This window comes from Musa acuminata, chromosome BXJ2-2 (assembly GCF_036884655.1).
Source record: "Musa acuminata AAA Group cultivar baxijiao chromosome BXJ2-2, Cavendish_Baxijiao_AAA, whole genome shotgun sequence".
Classification (NCBI taxonomy): Eukaryota; Viridiplantae; Streptophyta; class Magnoliopsida; order Zingiberales; family Musaceae; genus Musa; species Musa acuminata.
The window spans coordinates 20,197,828-20,224,271 of record NC_088339.1 but is presented as its reverse complement, the minus strand read 5'-3'; the positions used below and the strand labels follow the sequence as shown (position 1 = coordinate 20,224,271).

The window sequence follows — 26,444 nt, the reverse complement described above, 5'->3', positions numbered from 1 at the left end:
ACAACAAGGAGTGTTTGTAATTTTGAATTAATTATTATTGAATATATTGTTCAATATTTTTCAGGGGATTCAATTCTTTGAATTACCATCGAATTATGTTAAAAATTAATCCTTTAATATGTTTGACCAGCTTTGACTCATGACATAATTTAAAAAATGGCATCGATAATATTATTTTATACAAATAATATACGGTATAAATGCTTATAATTTAATTTGTCGGATTAAAAATGATATTATATTTCTTAATCGGAGTCACAGTTGAGGTAGGAACAGTTCGCGCGACACCCGACCCGCTCTGGCTCACCCTGTTGCCATTCAAAATCCGAACCGTTGGCTCTCAAACTGCCCTGAGTCTACACAAACCTGGAACGCGGTACCCGTAGATGTACCCGACCCCCAGCCATCTCCAACTGTTCAAACCCCGAGTGGGGCCCTCCAATCGAAGGAAAATATTGTAGAGAGACGAGCACGACGTCTCGTGTTCCGACGGAGTCGAGTCCCTTTCGCTTTGCTCCTTTTATTGGTCTCAAGAAACGAACCCCCCTAACCGTTGCGTTGGCCATCACGAACTCCGCTACATTCCTCTACTTCTTCGGAAGAAGAGTTCAATCGTCGAGAGAGAGAGAGAGAGAGAGAGAGAGAGGTGGATCGGCGCGAAAACCTGATAAGGAAAACCTAGAGGTTTCGGTCGGCGGAGAGGGAGTTGGCGGAGGGAGGAATCATGGAGCGGCTGAGGGCGGGGAGCCCGGTGTATACGCGTCAGAAGAGCATATCGAGCTCCACGGGGGTGCCGTCGTCGCCGACGACCATGTCCCCAGCCCACCCCCTCCACCACCACCAGAACCGCCACCTCCGCTCCGGGTCGGCCGGCGTCGGCACATTCCGCCGCGCCCAGAACACCGCCGCCCGCGCAGCCGCCCAGCGCCTCGCCCGCGTCATGGCCCACCAGCACGCCGACGACGATGATGACAACGAAGACGACGACGAACTTTCCTCCGGTCCCCCAATCGACCTGCTCTCCACGCCGCGCCGCTCTGCTCGCTCTCCATCGCCCGCGGTATATCGTTCATGATCTCTCCACTCTTTCTTCCTTGATTTCTTTATCTGTTTTGCTGCATTACCTGTAAAATCTCTCTTTCAAATATTCAATTAAAAATAAACTTGTTTTGTTTTGTAAAATAGCTGCCAGGAAATTCTTTCTGGGTTCAAAGCCGGGATATGTATGCTCAAGATTTACTGTTTAACATGTCAAACATTTTAGTGATTTTATGGCATCTTTCCAGTGCCTCTAATAATAAATTTACTAGTTATAATTTAAGTATAATGCAGAATTTTTTTTAGGGTTTGGCATATTGAGTACTTTTCCTCTTTTTCCTTATTAGATAAATCGCTACCTTGCTGAGCAAACACCTGTTCGTCCAACATCTACCAGTCGATCATCTGTGGCTGCAAAGCCAGCTACAATGATACCACCAATTAAATCATCGTCAAAACCACTTGGCACCACAGCGCCATCAGACCCTCTTATCAGCAGTCAAAGAACAGAAACTCCCAAACAACTCGTTACTACAGCACCATCAGACCCTCTCATTAGCAGTCAAAGATCAGAGACTCCCGTTTCCAGCCGAAGAGAGAAAATGTAATTTTTGAACTCTATACTCATAATTCTTGATCATTACACTTTAAATTTGTGATTTTATGATACCGTTTGCCATACCCATGGACTTTGTTCATCATAGTTGATAATGGATCGAGACAATACAAAGTTTAGCATCAGTATTGTCGATACCCATTTTCTAACTCAACACTGGAATTTGGAGAAGTTTGCACAATTACTTGTTATCTACATGTTCAAACATTTCATTTCAATTTGCTAAACTGTTCTACATACCATTTGATGTATGTCTTAGATGCAACAACCATGTCTTCTTCACATTTATATAACGTCAACACAGTTTTTGATTTACATATTCTTTTGGTAGACTTGTTTCCAGATGATGTTTGGCTATCATCTGTTTAGATTAACATCAAATGGAAATTTTTTTCTAATCTGGATTTGGCTCTTTCAGTTGTTATTGTTGTAAGGGAAAAATAATAATATAAAGAGCTATGTTGAATTTAGAAAACCCATGTATGTGTACTTATATGAAATCAAACATTAAATAATGAGAATCTAGTGGACTGATGGGATATGTATAGGAGGAGACTGTTTAAGGAGGAAAGAAAAATAGAGATATTCACAGTTTCCTATTAAAATTATGATTGCAATACTAAAGAACCCAAGGTTTGGATCATGGTTCTTCTAGTGTATTTACAGGGCCACTAAGAGCTCAAATGCTAACTGCAATCTAACCCTGCTTTTCTCTATGATTATTTCTTGATTGCAAGTAATTTGTTGAAATACAATTAAAATATGTTATATAGTAATTGGAGACTTCTCAACCCACTCCTTTTTTGGTTAGGAAAAATCGAGGGCTAATCAAGCCCTGAGACAAAGTCAGAGTGGTAACGATTTTGATTTTTCTTATTTTCCTAGCTTTTTCAGATGTGTTTCCCCATTTTTTACCAGCTAATTTATGTTGTCTATAGAATCATGTGTTGAGTTTATTCAGGACATCAGAGTTCTAGCATAGTTATAGAATAGGTTGGACAAGTTGTTTAGCTGTAAGGATTTTTATTCAGAGTCCTAGGATCTCCTTTGGTTATTTTGAAGGTTGACAAGATTGCTATAAAAGAAAAGTTTTTCCACAGGACCTTGGCTTCATATATGAGATGACATAAGCTTGGCATAAACTAATACATATTTCTCTTAACATCAACTTCTCCTTTTCATGGTAAATATCTTAATTTCACTTCTAGAGTTTTGTTAAAATGCAACTTGTCGTCATCAAAGATAAAATCTCTTGCATGATTCGCCATGCTGCTTAAGTTCGAGCAATTTATCTTACTATAAGTAGCCTTTACATTTCCAAGTATATGGCAAGGCATATATTAAGCAAAATTTGTTGTGTGCTTTAACTGCTGTTCACTGACATTGTGCAACACCCAGCAGTTAGTGTTGACAAACATGATACACATGGTACATGTGTGATGCCTTTGTATTGTACTGGCAATTGTTTGGTAAGTTATACACTACATGCTCATGTCCATTTATACTAGTGTGTTCAAATGCTCTAGTGAAATGATGTTCCTTTCTTTTCTATAACTTTCCAGCTCAGCTAGATTCATGACCTATGTTTGCATATAGGATGTCTGTTGACTTGGGTAATTTGACTGTGAGAGAACCCAGCAATGCACGATTATCTTCTGCTCTTCAAGATGAGGTAATTAGTCCTCAGATTGCAGATGCATATGCAAAATTTGGAGTCCAAGAAAATAATGTATCATTCTTATTCAGGTCATCCATTGTATCTATACGTATGAAATAGATTCATATTCAGAAGTTGTATAATGAACTGTCCTCTGTTGTTCATTTTCAGATTGATGTACTACAAGAAGAGAATGAAAATATTCGGGAAAAGGTGAGAGAACAACACAATCAAAGGCACTTTATAAAGATGCACCTATCTGTTGGTTTAGCTTGTATTGCCATTCAGTAGCCTTCTTTTGTTTTTCATCTTCATTTTCTTCATGCTGATTTATCTCTTCTCAGCTTCGGCTTGCAGAAGAAAAATATGAAGAAGCAGAAGCAAGAGCTAGACAACTTGAGAAACAGGTTCTTTTTTAATTAGCACATGTTACAACCGATATTTTAGCAATGTGTGTGGCTTGGTTGTATTATTTGTTAGATTAGACATGCTTTATGTTGTTTCTGTTGGATTCGGAGTAAATAGATTCATTCTTATGCAGAAAACACAAATATGACTGCTTCTAGTTGAATGGATCAGTAGATAACAAGTTTAATTAATTCATACTGTTCAACATCATAAACTGGAATTTTGCATGACTAAGAGTGTCAACAGAGCTTCCATGCTATCTTACTGAAAGGTTCAAGAAATTGAATATGTTTGTACTTGTTGAGAAATTACTTTTTATTGGTTTCTCACACTAATGCTTTTGTGCACATGCTTTTATCAATCAATAAAGATCCTTGTGCCTTGAAGTTATTCAGATCTCCAATGTGAGGCCTTCATGGCAGATCCTGCTTATGAACATTAGCAAGAAAGCTCCCCTGTTTCCTTAGCCCATAAGGGGTAAGAAATTCAACAAGTTTATAAGTAAATGTGCATTTGTGGCCTAATGATGTCAGAAAATCATAAGCATTGGGTACTGGGTAGGATTATAACCCTTGTTATTGTAAGAAGCACTTAAACTGTAGCAGATGTGGAAAGTAAATTTTTTAATAACAATGTGACACATTTTAATGGTTCTATGGGAGTACAAGTTCAATTTCTCAAATTTATTTGATCTTTGTCTAAGGTTTATTTCCTTCTAAAGCAAGGTTCACAGGATTGGGATTGAGTTCAGGAAGGTCATATGATTTGCCATCGGGATTGATTATTTGGACACAAGTAAATCATGCATTCAGATCTTTTCCTTAATGATTGTAAATTTACTAGAATTGCTAGCAAATTGGTTTCTATTGGTTGAAAACAGCAGTATTGACAGCATTTCCTAAAATTCACTTGACTTGCTGGTATTGGCCAAATTGCTAGAATTAGCAGGATTTTGTTGGAATCGGCTTAATATCAATTTGCTTGTCCCAAGACCAGTCAGAATTTTGCGATCCTTCAATTTTTGAGATTTTTAAATCAAACTTTACAAATTCCAGTTCTTACTCAGCTGATTGGAATGATATTAGAAATTCATGGTTGAAGTCAATATCCTATGGTTTTCTTTACTATGATAATTACTAGTTTAATAAAAATTATTGCTTTAGATGTAGCACACCTTGTGTTTACACAATACATTTTACTAGTAGGGTATGTGGGAAATCATATCAACTTAGTTTTGATAACTAAAAAGAGGGATAGAGGAAAAGAAAGAATGAGAAATTAGAAGACTAGAGAAAGAAAAGGGAAAATATATACCTTATTGGTTCTCCCCTGTGTTAGCTCTTCTATTGGGACTCTTCTCTAACATAAGTGTATAAAAAGTGGAACCCATGTTAGAGAAGACTCCCAATAGAAAAGCCAATATTGTGTTCTTTGAACCAAGGTTCGCAATATCGTACCATACCGGTGTTTTGACCTGGGCTCGATATCAGTACGGTACGGTGTACCGAGCGATATACCCAGGTGCACCGAGCACTGTAGCACTGCTACAGTGCATTGCAACAGTGTACTGGTGCACTGTACTGCTACTATAACAGTACACTGCAACAGTGCACTGTACTGCTACAGTGCTACAGTGCACTGCTACAGTCGGACCGGTAGCGGGCGGTCCGCGCACCGTTAGCCTGTTGGACCGGTACATACCGCCCGTACCAGGCGGTATGATTCGGTATGGCAGACCTTGCTTTGAACAGGTATGTGTTTCTTTTATTCTCCTTATCTTCTAATTTCTTGTTCTTTCTTTTTCTCTGTCTTCGTTTTTATACTCATTAAATCTAGGAGGTGGAGGAATGAGACTATGCAGTAATAAGAGTTAGCTTAAACCAAAACCCTAATGCTTCTATCAAGGCCTTTAGAAATTGAGATCAATTGACTAATTTAAGTTTGAATTGTTCGAACCTCAAAACCAAAGAAGGGATCCTTTGGGAGCCTTTAGTAAAAAGGTCAGTCAGTTTGAAAAGTTGGATCTATTAAAGTGCGTTTGGGAATACATTTGAACTATGCATTGAGGGCCTAATACACATTTCAAATATGAATTGATGATTGGTAATTTTTTTCAAATCATATTTGGCATGAATGTTACATTGAAAATGCTCAAAACCTAATACTACCTTAAGGTAGTATCAACATTTCAACATTTGTAGGAAACTAAAATTTTTTTTAAAATTTTCCGAAGTACCATATGACATTCAGAAACACAATGGGAAAGAGGGATTCTGCATTAGGGCACAGCTCACGCGTGGTTTATAGCTTTCTGCGATAGAAAACTGGTTCAATCAAACCGGATAGGACTAGTTGGTTTGACTCAAGCTCGATAGATAACTAGTTAAATCAAACCAGATAGGATTGTTTGGTTCGACTCAGGTTCGACCTGCCCTGAGTTGAACCAAACGAGTGCCTAGGTAATACCCAAGTGAAGACACCTGCCTGGGCCACTTTGTTTATGATAAACAAAAGGAGAATTGAAATGTAATTAGCTGAATATTAGACAAATCAAACTAACGGTTATGAATATGATGGAGTTTTTATTTGAAACCAAGGATTTTAATTTGAATAATACCGTCTGTACCGGGTAGTACATATTGGTCCGCCAGTAGACCGATATGCGGACCACCCACTATCGAGCGATACCGTCGATTGGGGTTGTTTTCGCCCCATTATCACCTTAAATCGGTTGTCACCGCTTGTTATCAGGTGGTATTAGCCGAGGGAGAAGAAAGAAGAGGGAGAAGAAGAGGAGAACCTGGAGATCCGGCCCGCTCTCCCTCATTGTTTGAGGCGACGAGGCCTCGGCGTCGTTGGAGACTTCTCCTCATTTGCGAGGGGAGAAGAAACTGAGCATCGTCGAGGCGACATTTCTTCTCCCCACGAAGGTACAAGAAACGAGGCGTCATCGCCTCATCGCCCTTTTTTGCATGGGGAGAAGGAAACGATTTCTTCTCCCCACCCATTTTTTTACTTATATATAAATAAATAATATATATATATATATATATATATATATACCGAGTGGTATATCGAAATGTACTACTCGATATACAGTACCGTACCATACTGAGCGAATCTCGAAACTCTAATACGGTACGAAATTTCAATCTTTGTTTGAAACAACCATGAATCAGCTTATCAAATTATCTTTTTAATTAATGAAGAATTTCCAGTATATGGCCACTTCTGTTAGACCTTTTCTGACCATGAATGGTAAATATAGTATGTCCACTGTATAACAAAATTGGCAATCTTGATTCAAAGGTATAAGTAAAATTCACAAATCTTATTTTAGACGAACATGACTCTCATAATAACTTTTAATATTATAGATGCCACCTCTTTTTCCAAATTGCAATTAGCTTGACTTTCTTTCTTTCTTTTTCTTTTTTTTTAATCAGTACTAGTTTGACATACTTGTGGAGGCATGAGTGTGGAGGAATAGTTATGCAACATATCTTTATTTGTTGGGCTTATTAATATTTTTCATCTATGCCTTACCATTCAGTGTTTAAACAATTTTTATGTCATTTATGTGTCAGTCACATGCTTGCAATAAAAATTTGGGGTTAGTGTGCATGGTTACCAAGGAAACTTTAACTCTTTAATATGCATCTAAGATATTCTTATTCTTCCCAGTTCTTTGATGCAAGAGAATTCTATTTTCTTATAATAGATAGGTGTACTTTTTAGAAAAATTTTGGAAGCACAAGTACATTTAAGTTTTAAGCACATTTTTAGGTAGCTTCTCTTGGTGATGGTGTGTCAACAGAAGCTCATCTCTTGAGCAGGCAAGCAATAGATAGATGCATATCTTTCAAAACTCTTCTGGATTTTATTACTGGTTTTTGATGTATCTTACTTTTCAGGAAAGAGGCAGCCTTGCAACAAAGAGAGGTATGTTAACAGTTAACAGGCTACTCCATTTTTTCTAACTAGTATATCTGAGTGTTTTATTGCCTTCGACAGCAATATATATTTATATACACGTACACATATACATATATAATGTAATTTTCTATTAGATATACATACATCTTTCCACTCCAATACATGCCTAAATGAATGCATGACCATTTGATGATACTTTTAGAAAAATAAAGGTTTCTTTACATAGCTTGAAAAGTTTTCTGTTATCTTACATCTTATCTCTCCAAATACCTAGGTGAAGGAAAATTTGATCCAAGTGTCTCTTGGGTCTCAACCGGTTCACGGTTGTATTTCTAGTTGGTGTATCCATGATCATGATTAAACATTAACTTTGTCAATGCTGTTTAATCTTTACTACTGCTGTCAATTATTATTAGATTATTGCAATACAAAAGCTAACAAAATCAACATTTTATCTGAAGGAAGCTTTCTGATGTTTGTCAGCAAATTATATGATATATGCTGAACCCTGGTTTGGCATGGGTCTGGCACAAGCTTTCTGTCATCAGCAAATGTTCATGTACTTAGCATTATACAGAATATGGATCTTGTGCTGTATGGAGCATTGACAAGATCAAAACTCAAATCCATGTTTTGGATTTTTGCAGCATTAGGAAAAGTTATTTCTGAAAAATTTCAGAATAAAATGGCATGATAGAGAAAAATAAAATTTATAGGAGAGAGCTAGTTGTGTTTCTTGGAAATTTGTAACATGATGAGCAGTAATTTACATTTTATTTCAAATGAAGCAATTACTTGTATGCAAATGAAGTATGCATTTTCTGTGATAGTTTAGGATTTCTCTCATATAAAAACAATCATTACAAGTACTTACAAGTATCAGCATATAGAATGTACAGCATATTGACTAGTGATGGAGTACAATAAAGGTGCCTATAATTTAATTGATTGATTTAGAAATAAAATAATTGTGACTTTACCTCGATCTAATTCATTAAAGTTAATTTCTTAGCAGACAGACTTGCTAACTTTGGTAGGAGATCTCAAGATATCTCCTTATGGGGAGCTGAAGCTCCCAATTTTGTGTCTCTTGCTAATTTTGAGCCCTCTGTAATGGGTAACTAATGAAATGAAATGGTTTTTCTTTAAAAAATATTAATTAGAGTAGAGCCATATATGTAACGATACTATTTTTCAGAAGTACATGATACTCTGTCATAAAATGTACTGGATCATTGAGTATTGAGATCTAGATAACTTTGCAGGCTGCTCTGAAAGCTGCTGCACAAACTAGCTATGCTAAAAGAGAGATTTCATCTTTAAGAGAGGAAGCAAAGGTATAACTTACTGTTTCATGAGTATTACCTGATCTTTTATAAGTTTGATTCAACAGAGCTTTCTTTTGCTGCATTTTTTTCATGCTAGATTTACTATATTCATCTTAGATTGCTAGGGATGAGGCAGCCTCAGTATCTGAACAACTTCAGGAAGCAGAAACTGAAATTAGATCTCTTAGAACAATGGCACAGAAAATGATATTGTCGCAAGAACAAATGGTTTGTTTGTAATATTTGTTATATTTCCAAAATTTTCTGGATTTTGTTCGTTAATAACATTTTTGTTTCTCGGAATACTTTTTTCATAGGAGGAAGTTGTCCTTAAGCGGTGTTGGCTTGCTCGATACTGGAAACTATGCATTTATTATGGTAATAGAATTTTTATATGACATTTTTCCTTACGGAAAGATCTAACAGTTCAATATTTTCATAAAAATATTGTTTAATGGTTACTATTCTTTGAAGCATTCTTTTAAGGATGTCAAATGTTAATGACCTAAAGTCTCTATTATATTTTGAAACGAAACAACGTTAAATAGCTATAAACCATGAGATTGAGACCATAAAGTCTCCAACAAAAATCATGTTAAAGATATTTTCATCCTAATGTATGTATGACTTTGTTGATATTAATCTACACCATGAATTGCTGCTCCAACCCCCATTTCTTGGTATGTAGTGGAAGTATTGGCCTGATTAAATATCAAAACAGATTGCTATTCTAGGTGGTTTACCTAGACCAAAGTGGACCATGATAACTTACCAGTACAAATTGGTACAAGCCCGGTATGGATTAGTGCGAATTTGTTACTAGTTGAATCAAGTATTTGAGTAATGACTATTCAGAAAAGAATAGAGGCAAGCACACTATTAGGGCTCCAAATGAAACTATTAAGGTTTTGCTGTCCTGAAATGTTCAATACATATTGAAAGCTCGAAACATATAGTTTCTGCCAATAAGTACACGATGGTCTGTACATGAAATCAGGAGGAACATCTAGTCTCACATTAGAGAAAAGGCATGTTATGTAAATAAGAAAAAATAATTTAATAGTAAGGTAGGGTTCTTTGAGAAGCTGAGACAATGTGGAGACTCTATTAAGCCATTTCACATGAGCTAGTTCCAGCTATTAAGATCAGTTTTTTACATGTGATTCAATACCCAAAACTTTTGACTTTAAAGCCATGGAAGCAAAACCTGATGTGTGGTTCCTTGTGATGTGGTTGAGAAAGAGAACCTATTGTATAGAACATATATTTAAAATATATTGAATCAGCATATGCAGCAAATGTATGATGTGAAAATTCTTTGTTTTCTACTGGGCTTGAGTGTGCTAATTTGGTTGTTGGACTTCAAGAGCTGTAGTAATTCCAAGCTGGCCTATTATCTATTGGCTTAATGGTTGACAATATCTTCTAGGCATATATGCTGATATTGCTGAACCGAAGTATGAATTTTGGTCATCCTTCTCTCCACTTCCACTTGAAGTTGTCTTATCTGCTGGACAGAAGGCTAGGGATGGGAACTCCTCAGGTTAGATTTCTTTGGTGCTATGCTACTATTCTTAACTCATTGCCTCTTAGGAATCTTGCATCAAGTTCTCCTTCCACAATTCTTTTACTTCATATTTTAAATTCAATAGATAAATCCGATCTAGAAGAGAAAGAGAAGGTGTCATGGAATGCAAGCGATCTAGCCGGAGAAGGAAATATTGACAGCATGCTCGTGGTTGAAAAAGGCCTGCGTGAACTAAGTTCACTGAAGGTTTATTCCAAATCTCATTTCTTCATTTTTATCTGGCCATTCTCGACTAACAATTCTAAATGGTTTCATTTACATTATCTAATATATAACTATAGTTTCTTTTATAATTAAATAACTTGATCATCTAAATATCATGTTATGACAAGGAAGAAATTGTGGAGCTTGGTACTGACATTTTGCTCATTTTGTGAAACTTGGTCCTTTGTGTGTATATTTTGTCTGCTACACCATCGTAAGCCATCCCATCAATTGTTTCAATTAATTGGAACTGGCACCTTTGCCTAAAGCAGAACAGAGCATCATGCTTGGGCAGGAATAGTGTATGCTTCCCCTTTAGGTCACTTTTATGAGCTAATTTAGTCTGGCTTTAGATATTCCACTTTATAGTCTGAGAAAAAGAATAGTTGCAATATTAGTACATTTAACATATATTTGTTTACATCTGTGCAAAGGTTTACAAGTATGTACAGGAATTTTAACACTTGATAGTTAGTTTATTTTCATAAATTTGTTTTCCAGATAAATTTTGGATTATCATTGAATTGTTCATTGGGAATTTGGTTCATAGCCTATTCTTTGACTCTTTTAAGCTAATATAAGCTCTGTTAACTAATGCTGCACTCGTAACTGGTGTTTGATAATAAGGTACTACAGAAAATAAAACATTGCGTGGATATTTTATGGTCAAAATTTGCTTGATCATGCAGTTTAAATCAACTCAGACAGCTGAATACTTTTCAATCTAGGATCTCAGTGCCATTGGAATTTTCTGTGATCGTGCTGTGCCAATTGAATCATTGTGTTTGACGTAACTTTCTCAATAAAGAAGATTGAACAGTATATCTTTTTTCTTCCAGGCCCAAGTACGAAATTAGTTTATTCAATAGTAAAAAGATGAAAATATCAAATATTGTATTGTGAAGAAACCATACATTTAAAGACCCCATGGGAAGTGTGTATTGACTCTGGAGGCTGTCACGCATTGAGATTTTGAGGCAACTTGGTTTGGTTCACTATGTTCTTGTTAATGAAGCCAGTTAACTATTTTAAATACAGCTCCTTTAATTCACTATCATAAGATCCTGTTGATTAGGTTTGTTTCAAACCCTTTTTCTTACATTTACTTCTTTTTGTAAGTTTTGATTAGTCAGTCTATCGTAGACATTCTACATGCATCAACCAAAATAGTCACCTCTTGATTGTTGACCTGAGACGAAGTCAGGGCTTTCCAGATGTAAGGCTATTCTTCTCAGGGAAAAAAAAATAAAAAGCAGAGACTTAAATCAAAACTGTTATTCATATGTTTTCTGTTTAGATGTATATGTGTGCATCTGTCTGCTAATATGAACTAGGAAAATAGAGAAACTGCTGAAGACAGTTAAGCTGCAATCTATATTTTGGGCTTCTCAGATTTTTTGTTGCTTTGAAGGTAGAGGAAGCTGTCCTTCTTTCAATGGCTCAGCATCGACGTGCAAGCACCAAATCTGGTTATACACTTATATTCTGAAACTTCTCTTTTTTCAGATTTGACATTGTTTGTGTTAATTGATGAACACATATGAATGATCCCAAAAGAAGCTTAACTGTTGCAGCATGATATTGGAAATCATAATTATGTTATAATTACTTTCACTTAGCAACATATCTTGAGTGCACGAAAAATAGAAAATTCCTTTATTTTATAACTGCTTTATGCAATTATAATCATGGCTTTACGCATTCTTAGTTTCTCCTGCTTTAAAAATAAAGTATCTGCATCTTGGAATTTTTTTCTATATGAATAACACATAGTTCTAATCAAAGTTTTATTTGGATGTAATAGCCTTTTCTCATCTGATTATGCATTCCTATTCATGATTTATGAAACTAAATGTTTCTCTAGAAGATTTACTCATGTTGCTTATGTATGAAGAAGATTCATCTTTCACTTTCTTCCCTTTCAGAAACATCTACTTGTACTGTTAGGTTTCTGTATTAATATGTCTAGGCCAGCAAGATGTTGTCTCACATGCTGAAATTCTTAGTAGTGTTATTGGTCCATGCAAACTAGTTCCAAGACCATTATATTAATTGAATTAGAGCATATTAGTTTTCATTGTATTCCAGAGAAGCATCAATGTTTAAATCATTTTGTAAGTGATTCTGTTTTCTAGGAGATATTACTTTTGGTTGATAAGTAACTTTTTTTACAGCTCCATCACTTTCAGGGGAAGGTCAAAATCCGGCAGAGGCATTTGGTTAGTTTTTTGCTTTTTTTAGGTATACTTTTGGCTGCTCAAAAGCAAAGAACATTAATGAAAGTTCATAGTAAAAGTTAAACATGGTCCTCGTTATAATTGTGTTTCTCTTCTGTGTAATGCTTCCCAATTATTACTCAAACAACTTTGTGTTATTTCACCATGCTATTGTCATTGATTGTGCGCTCTTTTTTCTCTTCCTTTCAGAACTGAGTCAGGAGGAATCTGAAGATGTGCTCTTTAAGCAGGTATATGGAGTTCTTCTTGTAAGATTATGCATCAGTGAGTTTCATTTTCACTTGTTTCCATATTATTTTAGATATCTAAGCTTAATTGATCAATCATTTCCCAGTATAATTGGTCTGTGGCTTGCAGAAATACTTAATATTGTTGCAGCAGTATCAGATCAGCTTTTTACTATCTTAAACAATTCAATGTTCTTTTTTTCTAGAAAAACAAGGCTGATTTAAAAAACAGTCCTTGTTTTGGGGCTCATATGATCCTTATTTTACTATACATATATGCAAATCTAGTTCCCTATCATATGCATTCTTCTTAATGGCAATTAGCAACCAGTACTGACTATGCAAGTTTATTCCAACATGTTTAAGCCAACTTAGAAGCCTGATTTGGAGAATGAGACCATTGCATTTGGTCATGTGGTCTCTATCCTCAATGGACAACAGGATATCAATCTTAATCTAGTGATTTGAGTTGACCAGGGGCTAGCATAAGAGTGTGCTAAGCATATAATTGGTTATGTAATATGAGGAATCTCAAGGAGCTTTCTGTTGGAATGATTTTGGCTTGTCTTTATGTTCTTTTTACAATATATTACACAGAAATAGTTTTAAAGCCTTGAGTATTCTTCTTTTACTCTGTTTTAAGTCCAACCCTTCCCTACAAAGAAATAGTTTAAAGCCTTGGGTACCTTCTTTTGCTCTGATCCAAGTCAAGCTTTTTTTAAAACATACTACGAAGAAATAGTTTTAAAGCCTTGAGCACCTGTTTCCCTTAGATTTTGTTTTGATATAAGTAAAGCTTTTTGAAAGATATATGTGCATAAATATTTTTGTAGGCATCCTTTTTTCATCATATATGTTCAGAATCATTGGCGTTGATTCGGGTGTAAGTTTCTTTCCATCCAAAATTTGGACATGGAAGTGGAGTACTTTGATCATCTGCTGCTCTGTTTGTCATGTTGTGAGCAGAATAATAGTCATATGACATGATATTATTTTAGTTCTTGAACTAGGTTATAAATTGATTTTTGGAGTGATCCTTTTAGCAAATAGTTTTTCTTTTCTTTTTCTAATATATCATAGATGTCACTGCCATAAGTAGGAAAACCTACCTTGTGTTGCTGCCAACTCTACAACTTGTTTGTTTGACGATATAGGTTAATGCTTCATATTATTTAACAGTGATTTAAAAAGGCACTCAGGCGAGGCGAGGCAAGGCCCAAGCGCCTCGCTTCACTTCCAGGCGGCGCGTTTCAAAGAGGCGCCACCTCGGCGCTCGCCCGAGCCCAGGCGCTGGGCGCTTCGGGCGAGCGCTTGGGTTAAACCAGGCGACCGAACCAGGATTTTAGGTCTGGTTCAGTCTCCGGTGCTTTAGTTGGTTCAATCGAACCAACTAAAACCGATATCAGCTGTCGCTGCCCAACTCTAACCCTGCTCGTTGCCGTTGTCGCTTCTGCTCCCGCTGCTCGCCGCTCCCGCTCCCGTTGCTCGCTGCCGCTGTTGCTGCCTCCTTACACTCCCGCTGCTATTGCCGCTTCCTCTTTTCTCAGTCAGCACCCCCTTACACTCCTCTTCCTTCTTCTCCTTCTGTATACTGTTAACAGTATATTGTATACTGTTAATAGTATACTAATAATAGTATTTGTATTTATTAGATTAATAATATATTATTTTGATTCTAATACCGTTAATTTTCTTAATTTAATAGCATATTTTTATTTAAAATTTTAAATAATTATATTTATTAATTATATTATATATTTTTATATTTTAGCGTCTCGCTTCGCTCGGGCAAGCGCCTAGCACCTCGGGCGTTTTTTGACCTTAGTGCCTTTTGACGCCTAGCGCTTTTTAAATCACTGTTATTTAATGACATCAATTAGTTCATTTATTCTTGACAAAATTACATGGTGAAAATGACAGGCTTGGTTGGCATATTTCTGGAGAAGGGTAAAAGATCATGATCTGGAAGAAGATATTGCAGATGAAAGGCTGCAATTTTGGATTGAGCAAAGCAATCACTCTCCTACATCACACGATGCAGTAGAAGGTAATTTATGATTTATAATTAATGAGCAAAGATATTGTGTTTTTGTGTGATCAATTCTTGTGTTCTAAAGAAAATACTTTACCAGTGTTTTGATGCATCATTTCCTTAGTTCTATTTGATAGCCACCATGATGATCAATCATTTTACATAAGTTGGATTCAAGCATCTGCATTAACATGCAGTTTTCTACTTGCCATTTCTATCCACTCTCTCATTGATGTGTACGAGTGGATTAAGGTTTACTACATACAATAGAGACCAGAATTAGATTCACTTGCTGTGTCATAGTTGACTTAATGTAACATAAGGCAAATTTGTTATTACACCAAAGGTAAGGAACATCTTTCATTTCATGCTATTCTGAGCTAAGGCATGCATTAAGATTTATTCACGTTCAGGCAACATAAGCACTCTAACCTGCTTTTGTTGACATGAAAACATAGAAATAAACTGGTTGAATAAATTTGTGATTGGTTCTTCATTCTTTTGGGCATAAATAATGTGTCTTTGTTCTTACCACTGTAGTATTGTTAATTGTTGCTGTGCTGCAACTTTTCTTTCATGTGAAAGCTCAGAGGTCCTTTGATTTCATGTGAAATCTACTCTGTAGAATAGAACTCATTTAGTATGATTGCAATGGGCTCAAAAAGACTAGGCGAGGCCACCGATAATACACTAAGTAGAGATAAATAGCATGACCTTTGATTGATTTCTCTGAACAAACTGGAAATACCATATAAATCTACATGTTTATTGAGTTCCATAGCTTCATTGACATCACTGTTGCAGTTGAGCGTGGGCTTTTTGAGCTGAAGAAGTTGGGAATTGAATTGCAATTGTGGGAAGCCTGTCATCACAGAAGTGAAGCTCCTTCAGATACTTGAGTTTGTTTAGTAAGATCTTTCTCTCTGAATGTTCTGCCATAGCTTTGGACTTGATCAAATATAAGTTATATTTGATCGATAATTATTATTTCTTCTTCAGTTATGACTGAAGATTTTCCTCGTTGCACAATTTATTTCTTCCTAGGTATATTCTCATTCATCAATGCCAGACACTTTGTTCTTGTCTCTCAACACAATGTTTTGAACACCTGTTCCCTGTCAGTTTGGTCATGGGAATAAAAAATTGGAAGTATATTTTCAGTAGCCACCCTCTTGGTTTTTTTCTATCGGGAGACAATTCTAAATCAATTTGTGAAATCTTAAAGTTCAGGGTATGTAAATTGACATGAGAGAATTTTTAAAGAAAATTATTGAGAACCTCTCGTGGATTTGGTGATTCTCAGTCTGAAGCGGTTAGTTCACATACACGACTACCGCCGCTGCTTGATCATCATTTTTTGTTTTGCGATTGATTTGCTGCTATATTTTTCCTTTTGGACTATTTGATGCTATCGTCGAAGTCTTTGTGTTATTTCAAATACGAAGGTATTATTTGTTGCTGTTGTCAAGTGAACGTCTTTAACATCTAGCAAAAATATTTTAAGTATATTGCTGGATTTAGGTTACGTGCAAATGCTAATACACGCACCATGTCAAAGTTGTATACATCCTTCCTTAAAGCCTCCAAAATTAGTTATATTCGTTTCATATTGAGTTTAACATGTTTCGAAGACTATTAACACAATTTCAAATCTCTTTGATGAATGAAAATTTTAATATATGATAAATTTTATTTTTAATTTGACTAGTAAGCTTCCAACCTTTATAATAGTTTCTTGAGAGGAGTCTTTGAGTATCTGGGAAGACTGGTGCGTTCCACTTGCTAATTCGAAGCTTCACAAGGATGGATATAATTAATCCCCCTCCTTCATATAATGACACGCGCTCCACCGGGCGTTAAAGTACCACCCGTGTTCAAAATCCTAAAGCAATTCTGTGCATTGGATCTCCCATCCGACGGTGGCAAATGCCCACAGCAGTACAATGAGGTACGATCAGGCTTCTCCTCGCGTCTCTGCACATCCCAGGGCACGCACTATCGAGCCCTGTTTTCCGATCTTCGAGATCGCGTCTTCCTTTTCGCTCTCGCCTCCCACTTTAGGGTTTCGGCTGCGGGCGACTGCGCCCCCATCCATCGGCGAAGTCCACCCATCGGACATAGGCAAGAGCCCGCGCCAGTCCCCGGTGAGGGTTTTCTCGAACCCTCCACCTCCTCCCGCCTCTCCCTTTCAGTCTCCATCCCTAGGCCATCGGTAGGCTGCTAAGTCGGGGCAGCTAATGAGGTCAAGTTTGACTGGGTAGATGTTGCTGATCTCTAGGCCATCGGTAGACTGCGCAGTTGGGGCAGCTAATGAGGTAAGGTTTGAGTGGATAGATGTTGCTGAAGTTCACAAAAGAGAGCAGGATGCTAAGCTGGCAATATCCAGAACTTTTTAATCCAAAATTTTCTCGACTTTGTTTCAGGATTATAAGACATCAAGTTCTTCCCTATGTATGGGTAGCAGGAACTCTTCTGTTTTTCTTCAGAGTTTGCAGAACTCGATACTCAAATTACGACATTTCAGGGTGAAACCTTGACGGATGTTGTGCCATGCCCTAGTGTTGGAGGTTCGGATCATGGGGATGCTTATCTTGTTAGTGCTGTCTCAGCACCTAATCTACGGCGGCTGGCAATTTTGGCATGTTAAAACTTCATTGAGGTTGGTAACTTCTCACTCTTTCAATAGGATATAAAAAACTCCTCTTACTAACTTTCATTTCTCTGCACTCTATTGTGATAAAGTTTTTTTTCTTCCTTTCTGCTAAAAGTCAAAATTTCAAGTCTAAATCTTGCTATCCCAAAGAGTTTATCCATGGATTTGTTTCTTTTAACTTTATCTAATAAAACAATTTATATTAGGAGGTATGCCTTGAAAGTCCTGAGATGAAAATCACAAATATTACTTTTAAACAGTATAAACTATTATAATATCACAGGCCATATCTCACACCGTCACAACTGAATTGGCTATGACAACCATTGATATTGCAAGAAATGATAATAATAAACTTGCAAACAGAAACAAATCTATCAATTGATAAATGATAAAAAGAACCAATATAAGATCTCTTTAAAAGACAAAGGAAGGAGAACACTCAGAAAACAACAAACCTAAGACATCCGTTATTTGTCTTTCTATGCAGGTAACTTTTGAAGCCTTAGAAAGTTTTATGCCTACGGTCTGATCACAGCAAGGACTATAACCACGATGATTATGAGAAGGATGATTGTTGCTATACACATACATTTGCGGGAGTTCTTCTGCAATATCTTTGCCTTGCTTAGAGCATTAACTCCAGAGCTAACAAAGACACCAGCACGGTTAACCTGCACAAAAGACATTGTAATTGTACTGTTATAATTTCATAATCACTTGTAGAGAAGCCGTCGGACTCTTACCTGGTCCTCAATGTTATCAAGCATTTCACCTTGTGCCTCAATCAACACTGCCATGTCCAGGAATATCTGATGATGAAATTAGAAATAAAATAATGAATTCTGATACACTCCATCAGTTGCAAGGATGAGCAAAGCAAAGGAAGTCCGAAGATCATGGCCTTCTTGAAAGATGCAACATATGCCCTTAGTTTATGTGAAAGTTTATCTTTTAGTCCTCACAAAGTTGCTAAATTTCATCCAGAAATTTCTTTCATGTTTTCCAAGCAGATTTTAGAAGGAAGGAAGTTGTATTATGTGCAAAAGAGAATCAAAATCATCTCTGTTGTATGAATTGGACATAGCCGCATTGACCAAGAATGCCAATTCTTTGGATATTAAGTAACAAGTCTTTACTCTGATGCTACAATGATGCAGTTTGTTGAACTCTCACACACACATCACTGCTGTTTGTTGTGCAAATTGCATTCTTTTTATCTTCAAAATATATGCTTTTGGAATTCTGTTCTTTCTCCATCTCCATGCACCAGATTCTCCTCTCTCTTTGACTTGATGTAAAGCAAGTGATGCTGGACACAGTATGTCCATGGAGCATACAGCGGGATTATCATTGTGGAAGCATACAGTGGGAATTATCAGACTTGTGAAAGTGATGCTGCACACAGGTATCCATGTACTATAATGCCATTGACTAGTTTCATTTGAGTACAGTTTATAAAGGAACAAATAGAAAGTTATTTTCTGATGTTTCAGAGACGCATTTTAACTTTTATGAAGTGTGTTGCTGTTGAAAAAGATTCATGAGAGAAAAGCTAGAGATGGATTGAAGAATTAATCTTACTCAGCATCATTATGGTATTAAATTATAAACTATTTTGTAGATTTCTGCAAGTGAAAGTACCTGCTGCAACTCAAGAAGCTTCTTTTCTATGTCTCTCACTGCATCATGGCGCTCTTGGATTTCCGCAAGTGTGTCCAGTACCTGCAAATGAAAGACAAATAGAGTTCATTCCAAGCCTCTTCTAATATTTGCATTGTTCATGATAAATGGGAGCACGGCAAAATAAAGCCAAGGAGTAGAACCTGTCCACGTCCCTGCTCCTGAATAGCTTTTGCAAATATTTGATCCCCGTTTCCAGTTTCTATCAGTCGATCAATTGTCTGCAGGAATCAAGAAGGACCACATATGAACACAGCTGCTAGGGCCAAATCAACTTTGAAATATGATCTTCTTACCTCTTCATTAGCATGAGTGCCTGTTACTGTTCATATGGAATTTAGGAACAAAATAAGAGAAAATAAATCAGACAAATGACCATAACAACTGAGAATAACATCCAATAAAGCATTGGAGATAAGCTGTGAGAGTAATGAATGGTTTCATGGAGTTAGAAGGGAACCTGTGAAGACTCTTCTCTCGATGACCTCACGGTATTCTTTCTGTATCGTTTCTCTTAGAGTCTGCATTACACATTTGAAAATAAGAAAATGAGATTATCATTTACCAATTAAAGTGAAGATATTATATATTTTGCAGGAAAAAGATGATCATCACGTGCTTTAACTGAAGTGAGAATAGGAATATCATTTGTGAGTATGCATATTTTCCTTTAGTATTCATAGGCTCAATGGTTGATGAGGTTAAATGCATGGAAAAAAACCATAGTTTCGGCTGCAAAGATGGAAAATAACTTCTTGCATTATTTTTTTTGTTATTCATCTTACACCTCATTAGGCATATTCTTATGATGAAATCTTGTTATGACTTTTGTATATGATGAAATGAGACAGATCTTTTATGCCAGTGATTCTGAAGTTAATTTACCAAACATGACAAATCAAATGAAAATATGCATATATTGGGAAATTGCAAAATCATCAAGCATGTTTCTGTACCTGGAACTGGCTCATCTTTTCTTTCAGCTTCTTTTTCAATGCTCTGTGCATATTCAGAATGTAAGACATGCTTTCAGATAAAAATACTTATCAATTAAAAGACAAAACTAGAATCAACTTAGACCAAAATATTACACAGTAGTTGCAGTTCTAGATCGATCAGTGCTTGATCCCTTTCCGCATCCAGGCTTCTGCCTATTGGCCAAGTTCTAAGAAAATAGGTAATTAAAGGTCATGATCAGCTAATAAAGAATGTAAATGTGGAATTTTTGTTTTCCTACCCTGATATATTATTAGGAACAAGCACAAAGATTAAAGAGGATCCAACAAGAGAATTCACATGAGATTTAGCTATAAGATCTTGAGACAATAAAGTTCAGAAAAGTTTTCCCTTCCTCCATAGACAATATTAGATATAAAATGCAATTTATGGGTACATTCAAATAATGCAAGTACAAACAGAAGAGTTTATTTAGGAGCTGGAAATATGTCTTGTTGGTGTTAACAGAAGAGATAACAAGGTTGTCTAGAAAATTTTGGTGGAAAGTAGATGAATTATTATAAAAATAATAATCTAAAGGTTAAAAAAAATCTCAAAGTTTGTTTCAGCGTTTGATTCAAATTGAGGGGAAATCAATAATTGGAGAATTAGGGAAGATGAAGGTAGCCGATAAAAGAAATTAATATGAAAGTTTTTCTTCTAAAAAAAAAAAAGAGTTGGTTGTTGAAGTAAGAATATTTTTGTGTAAATAAAGGATAAGTTTGTTGGTTGAAATAGGACAATGATAGTCTTGAATATATTTGTGGAAGTAAAGGATGACAAAAGAACCTAAGCTTAGTTGACTACAAGTTCTTAAGCTCCTACAAGTTTGGCAATAGTTTTCTTCTTCTTTTGCTTGCTCTTAAAACAAAGTTGAAGTATTTTGATCACGAAGGCAAGACACTCGACTGGCTCGACTTCTGAACTGTGAGAGACCAGAGTGATGGAAAATGAAAGCAGCATACATCTCTGTCTAGTTCTTCAAGTTTTGTTTTTGTGGTGCGGGCAACTCGCAAAACTTCATCAATGTCATTCTCCATCCTGTGCTTGATTTCTGCACCCATGACGTAGAACATTAGGTTTCAGTGCATAGATTCGTGATAAGACGAAAATCTGATGAAGCATCTGTAGTACCTTTCATAGCAGCTGCTTTTATGACAGTTTTTGACTCTTCATTAGCATCCTGCTCATGCAACATGAAATTGATTACAGGATACATGGGCAAAAAGTGATAAGGCTAATGTGCCTAATCTGATAGTAAATTAGATTTGGAGAGCTTTCATTAGATTCGAATTCAGTTTCAGCAAAGATGGTTCTGCAATATCCTTACCTGAAGGTTCTGCAATAGCTTTGAGAGTTTCTCGATTTGCTTCTCAATATCTTGGACCTACACAGTGTACAGAACATTAGAGTCTAGCTCTCAATTGGGGTGAAGAATGTAAATATTCCTGTGTCTTGGACATTTATAAGATCCCCAAGGAATCCTGTGAAGAAATTACCTGTGTGAAGAAACCTTCAAAGCCCATTTCAGCTGAGTTTGTTGAAATTTGCCTTCCCATTTCAATGTCTCCATACCCTGAAGCCTCACCACGAGGGAGCTCAAAGGAATCCTATAAAAGATAAGGAACAAATGATTCAAAGGCTACAAATAAAGGTAAAGGAATAGAATATATATGAGAAGATAGCAAAAAGGTCTTTAATATCAACTATGAGAATAACCCAAATCTGGACCAACTAATACTGAAGACACTTATAATCTTACTTACCATCACATTAAGAACTGGCATAGTGTTTAGTTATATTGGCTAACATATCAGACAAATGACAAAAAGAAACCCTTGGTATAAGTCAAAACAAAAATAATCTGACATTGAATTTACTCCTCGAAGCTTTTTGATCATGCAGTTAAACATTGCTTTTGCATTTGACGCAAATTGAGCGAGTGAATTATGTGATGTATGAGACCACCTAATCTCTAATTTTCATGAGTAGCAGCTAATTAGTACTTTGCAGAATGTAGGATTGAAGCTCTGAAAGCCTCACGCACACCCCACCCCACCCCACTGACATATATCAATTTCTTAAAATAAAGACTGACATATCGCGTTATAAGGGAAAAAGAACCGGTAAAACAATACTGGCAAGTAGATATGCGATGTGAGAGAATTCTTACAAATTTGGAAGAAGTCAATTCCCAGCTCCATGGCTTAATAGCTTTTCTATTTAAGTTTAAACTACTGAACCAGGTGAGTTTCAGTTTTTTTTTTTTTTTTTTTGAGACCATGCTGTAGAAAGTATGTTATACTGGGTGGCACATATCGATCCCTTGATACATGGACTGTCCTTTATAGGGAGTACCGTTACATGATCCCATATCAAGTGATACGGATATGTACCAAGTAATAACGGTCAAAATATAACTAATACTTGACTTATACCCATTGGATTTTGATCATTGTCGATCTAGCGTTGAGATTGTCCTATTTCAAACAGTCAAAATAATCATTTGAACCATAGGAAAGAGTTTTTAAACTCTTCCCTACCCCCTCTTTCACTTATTTCTCTCTCTCATTCTCTTCAACATTTTCAATCGCATTCAACATCTCGCTCAGTCCAAAGACATGGTAGCGACGTAGATAGTAGTGCCTCGACCGATGATGGCGGTGATGTCAGGGAGTCGATGGTACCATCTACATAATTTGAGGGTGATGCATAGATCGAGAAGCAATATTTTACACATGTCATTCAAGATTCAAAGCATAGAACTCGATTAGGTACCGGTCAAGTTTATACATGGAGAAGGAGAAGGAAATGGATGACTTTGAACAAATGCGAAAGAAATTGCAAGATATAGACACAAAGCGAAGCTCATCGTATTCACAACCATTGTATCATGGAAAATCTTATGGCCAACAACAGTACGATGATAGTTGTTTATACTTCTCCGAGCAGTAGTGTGGTGATTGATCTTATGATATAGAACAACAAATCAATGACTAAAATAGAAGTTCCGACATTATTCTTCATGCTCTACACCGATACATGCCACAATCGTATTTGCCTCAAGAGTCGTCTCGGAAATGTATGATTCACGACGATTAGATTATGACCATCACTACAACAATATACTAATAGTATACAGTGTATCAGTATATTATGTTATGGGATTAATTTCACAATTGGGTCCGATAAACATATCAAATTGATATACAGATACACAGGATCGAAGGTCATGATTCATTGCCTGTGGAGTCCTATCGTTCTTTTTCTAGTAGAAGCAGATATATTCATCGATCGATTACTTATTTAAATCTTAAAATTTAAATTTTTAAAAAAATTATAATAATTCAAATTATTATTTTTAAATAATTTAATATTAATAGAAGGATGGTTCAAAATGTACCACAAAGTTTTCTCAAAGCCCAAAAAAAGTGTCATTATTTTTTCTAATTTAGATTATTTTTACCAAAATTATATTAAATTTATATTTATTTCTAACTTAAAAATCCTAATCTATTTTTTTTTTTTATTTTTTAAAATTTTTTAAAAACTATTTTCGATGATTTTGAGCATCGATATACTTTGGCATACCGACATACGATATATTGATACACCTCAATACATATCATATCGACTGATGAAGGAAACTTTTTCAAAGTCGGAGATTCCTCTTGGCATAATAAAGAAAGCATGTTCCTTGATAACTTTCCAATTTCAAGTTTAAACTACTTAGCCAGGTAACTTACTTTCAGTTTCTTTTCAACCCAACTCTGAAGAAAGTTTCGGTGACGTACTCAAGAAATCATGTTGTGCAATTTTTGTCCTACAGATGAAGAAGCACTGAATTCATTCATCAGATAAGTCTGGCAAGTCCTAAGATGGTTCCCTAAACAACCAGCAATCTTCTGAGCATTTTAATTGGGGTCATTTTGAGTCAGTTGGAACTAAACATGAATGGAAAGGGCAGCTTTTGAAGATAGACAGACAGGTATTGCATCTGAGCTCAACTATATCTATCTTATTTTTAGCTTTTATTTTTTGTTTCAATCTTATCAAATAGCTTATACAAATTGGGTCACAAACATTAGATATCATACAATAGTTTTTGAAGTTAGTTCTTTATTTGCCTGAGCAACTGTGACTGGAACTATCTATATCTAAAGAGAGGGAAGGAAAGAAGGAATCCATCAGAAGTTATGGATTATTTGATTTCACAAGGCAAATTTGCTCGTAGTTGAAACCAAAGCAACCTTTTTAATTAGAGCATAAATCCCCAAAGAAATTACATATGATTGAAGTTTCAGTTGTTTAGTTACTTACCGAAGAAACAAAATTTACAACTCATATTGCTGCAAATTTCCAATTACCATAGAAACTGTGATTGCCACTATTTATATTCACGTCTGATCGAGAAAGCAAAAGGAACAGACTCATCAAATCTTCTGGGAAACACTTGATTGTTCTTTGATAATCTGATTTGGCAAACGAATTTGGTCACAGATGAAGCTAAAACGATCTTTTTGATGAGAAAAAAGAAAGAGAACATAGATATGAGAATGAAGTAGCCAAGAAGAAACAAAATAGTTAGTTCATGCACTGTAAAGACTACTGGATCCTGATCGATATGCTTGCCCGGTAGCTCCAAATGGAAACCGGAAGGGGAATCAAACGAGTCGAGCTGATTTAAATCGAAGGGAAGGAAGGAAGAATACCGTGAGAAGATTGTTCATCTTGCGAGAGGCAAATCGATGATAGGGAAGCGCCTCAGGCGATTCTCCGATAGAGAGCCAGGAGTGGCCGGGGAGAACAAGTATCCTCCTCTGAGCGCACGGAATTGACCTGGTTTTGGAAGACCAGGGGGGGAGGAGGAAGCTTCCAATTCGGTAGAAGGAGGGAACGGGGGAGGTGGAGAAGAGGATTCGAGATCGGATGTCTCCTTTGAGGCAGGAAATAGCGTCTTCTTAGACCAATAGATTTTGGCGGCGCTGGGAAGACCAGTGGAAACGGTCAAAGCCAAAGAAAGATATTGACTTTTAGATATTTCCACATGTTTTTCGAATAGAATGACAATACTTAATTCTATAAAAACAGGCCCACAACATCTTATTTTGTTGGTGTATTTCCAACGAATGGGAACGCATCACAAAATTATTAGGCTTTTCTACGGACTTGACGCATTCTAGAAATCATGCTTTCCTCTCTCTCTCTCTCTCACACACACACATACACACACAGGGGGTCAAAAGGCAGGCAAATGGTCTACGTGAGCAATCCATCGCCTTAAGCAAGACAAAGAGAAGGATATGAATCATGACCGCAGCCAGCGAGAATGACCCATCACCGGTCCGGTCATCGGCTGCTTACCAACCGAAACGTGTCCATCCGCGAAGCATAAAATGAAGCATATCTCTACTTTGCTTAAACACACTTAACCTTCCACCAAGTAGCATAAAACTAATGAGTTAACCGGCTAGCGCCGGTTGACGACGACTAAGTTCAATTTCTTAACTATGTATTAAATTATATCGTGACATAACCCCAAGTAAATTAAATAAAATAGATATTTTATGGGAAAACACCCATATTATTATTTTTTTAATCGAATGATACCTCTTCGATCAGTTCTTACTCAAGGATATTTTTTTATAAATTAAAAAAATAGACATCCCATTTTTTTTCTCCTCCTCGTCTGTTTTTTTTCCCTCCTTTTTCTTTCGCTTCCTCCACCACTACCACCACCTCCTCTCCCTTTGGCATTCAAACATTGTCATCTATACATGAATGAGTCATCTATAGTCATAAAATCAGTCTATGCAACTCTCGATTCGAGATCACTAGCCT

At 36.3% G+C, this 26,444-nt stretch overlaps 2 protein-coding genes and 1 long non-coding RNA gene across 3 annotated transcripts; 2 read left to right on the top strand and 1 right to left on the bottom strand.

Annotated features, from left to right (window-relative positions):
• Nucleotides 1–541: 541 nt before the first annotated feature.
• On the top strand, nt 542–16,550 carry LOC135605261 (coiled-coil domain-containing protein SCD2-like). The gene is made up of 17 exons (XM_065095137.1): nt 542–1,060; nt 1,386–1,642; nt 3,251–3,326; nt 3,483–3,524; nt 3,656–3,718; nt 7,506–7,555; nt 7,634–7,661; nt 8,921–8,992; nt 9,101–9,211; nt 9,301–9,361; nt 10,413–10,526; nt 10,636–10,757; nt 12,187–12,244; nt 12,950–12,994; nt 13,202–13,242; nt 15,160–15,286; nt 16,076–16,550. Exons 1-17 carry the CDS (start codon nt 725–727, stop codon nt 16,168–16,170), a joined length of 1,698 nt encoding a protein of 565 aa, XP_064951209.1. The 5' UTR covers nt 542–724; the 3' UTR covers nt 16,171–16,550.
• Nucleotides 16,551–17,025: 475 nt separating this feature from the next.
• LOC135605260 (uncharacterized) lies at nt 17,026–20,534 on the top strand. Its single transcript, XR_010484406.1, has 4 exons — nt 17,026–17,586; nt 17,695–17,930; nt 18,415–19,332; nt 19,549–20,534. It is a non-coding gene; the product is annotated as an uncharacterized LOC135605260 (long non-coding RNA).
• On the bottom strand, nt 18,255–25,496 carry LOC135605259 (syntaxin-132-like). Its single transcript, XM_065095135.1, has 13 exons — nt 25,316–25,496; nt 22,103–22,213; nt 21,934–21,990; nt 21,738–21,786; nt 21,569–21,657; nt 20,699–20,772; nt 20,564–20,606; nt 20,068–20,128; nt 19,904–19,929; nt 19,751–19,828; nt 19,569–19,649; nt 18,671–18,736; nt 18,255–18,598 (listed from the first exon to the last, which is right to left on the bottom strand). The coding sequence occupies exons 1-13, from the start codon at nt 25,331–25,333 to the stop codon at nt 18,446–18,448; spliced, it is 906 nt and encodes a 301-aa protein (XP_064951207.1). The 5' UTR covers nt 25,334–25,496; the 3' UTR covers nt 18,255–18,445.
• Between the last annotated feature and the right edge of the window lie 948 nt (nt 25,497–26,444).

What these genes read in the sequence shown, in the direction of transcription:
- LOC135605261 (XM_065095137.1), top strand. Translation starts at nt 725, where the DNA reads ATGGAGCGGCTGAGGGCGGGGAGCCCGGTGTATACGCGTCAGAAGAGC. An exon ending in ATGAAAATATTCGGGAAAAG is followed by an intron (nt 3,525 to 3,655) that starts GTGAGAGAACAA and finishes ATCTCTTCTCAG; the next exon opens with CTTCGGCTTGCAGAAGAAAA. An exon ending in TATTGTCGCAAGAACAAATG is followed by an intron (nt 9,212 to 9,300) that starts GTTTGTTTGTAA and finishes CTTTTTTCATAG; the next exon opens with GAGGAAGTTGTCCTTAAGCG.
- LOC135605259 (XM_065095135.1), bottom strand. An exon ending in TTGAAGAACTAGACAGAGAT is followed by an intron (nt 20,773 to 21,568) that starts GTATGCTGCTTT and finishes CTATTTTCTTAG; the next exon opens with AACTTGGCCAATAGGCAGAA. An exon ending in AGGAGCAGGGACGTGGACAG is followed by an intron (nt 19,650 to 19,750) that starts GTTCTACTCCTT and finishes TTTCATTTGCAG; the next exon opens with GTACTGGACACACTTGCGGA.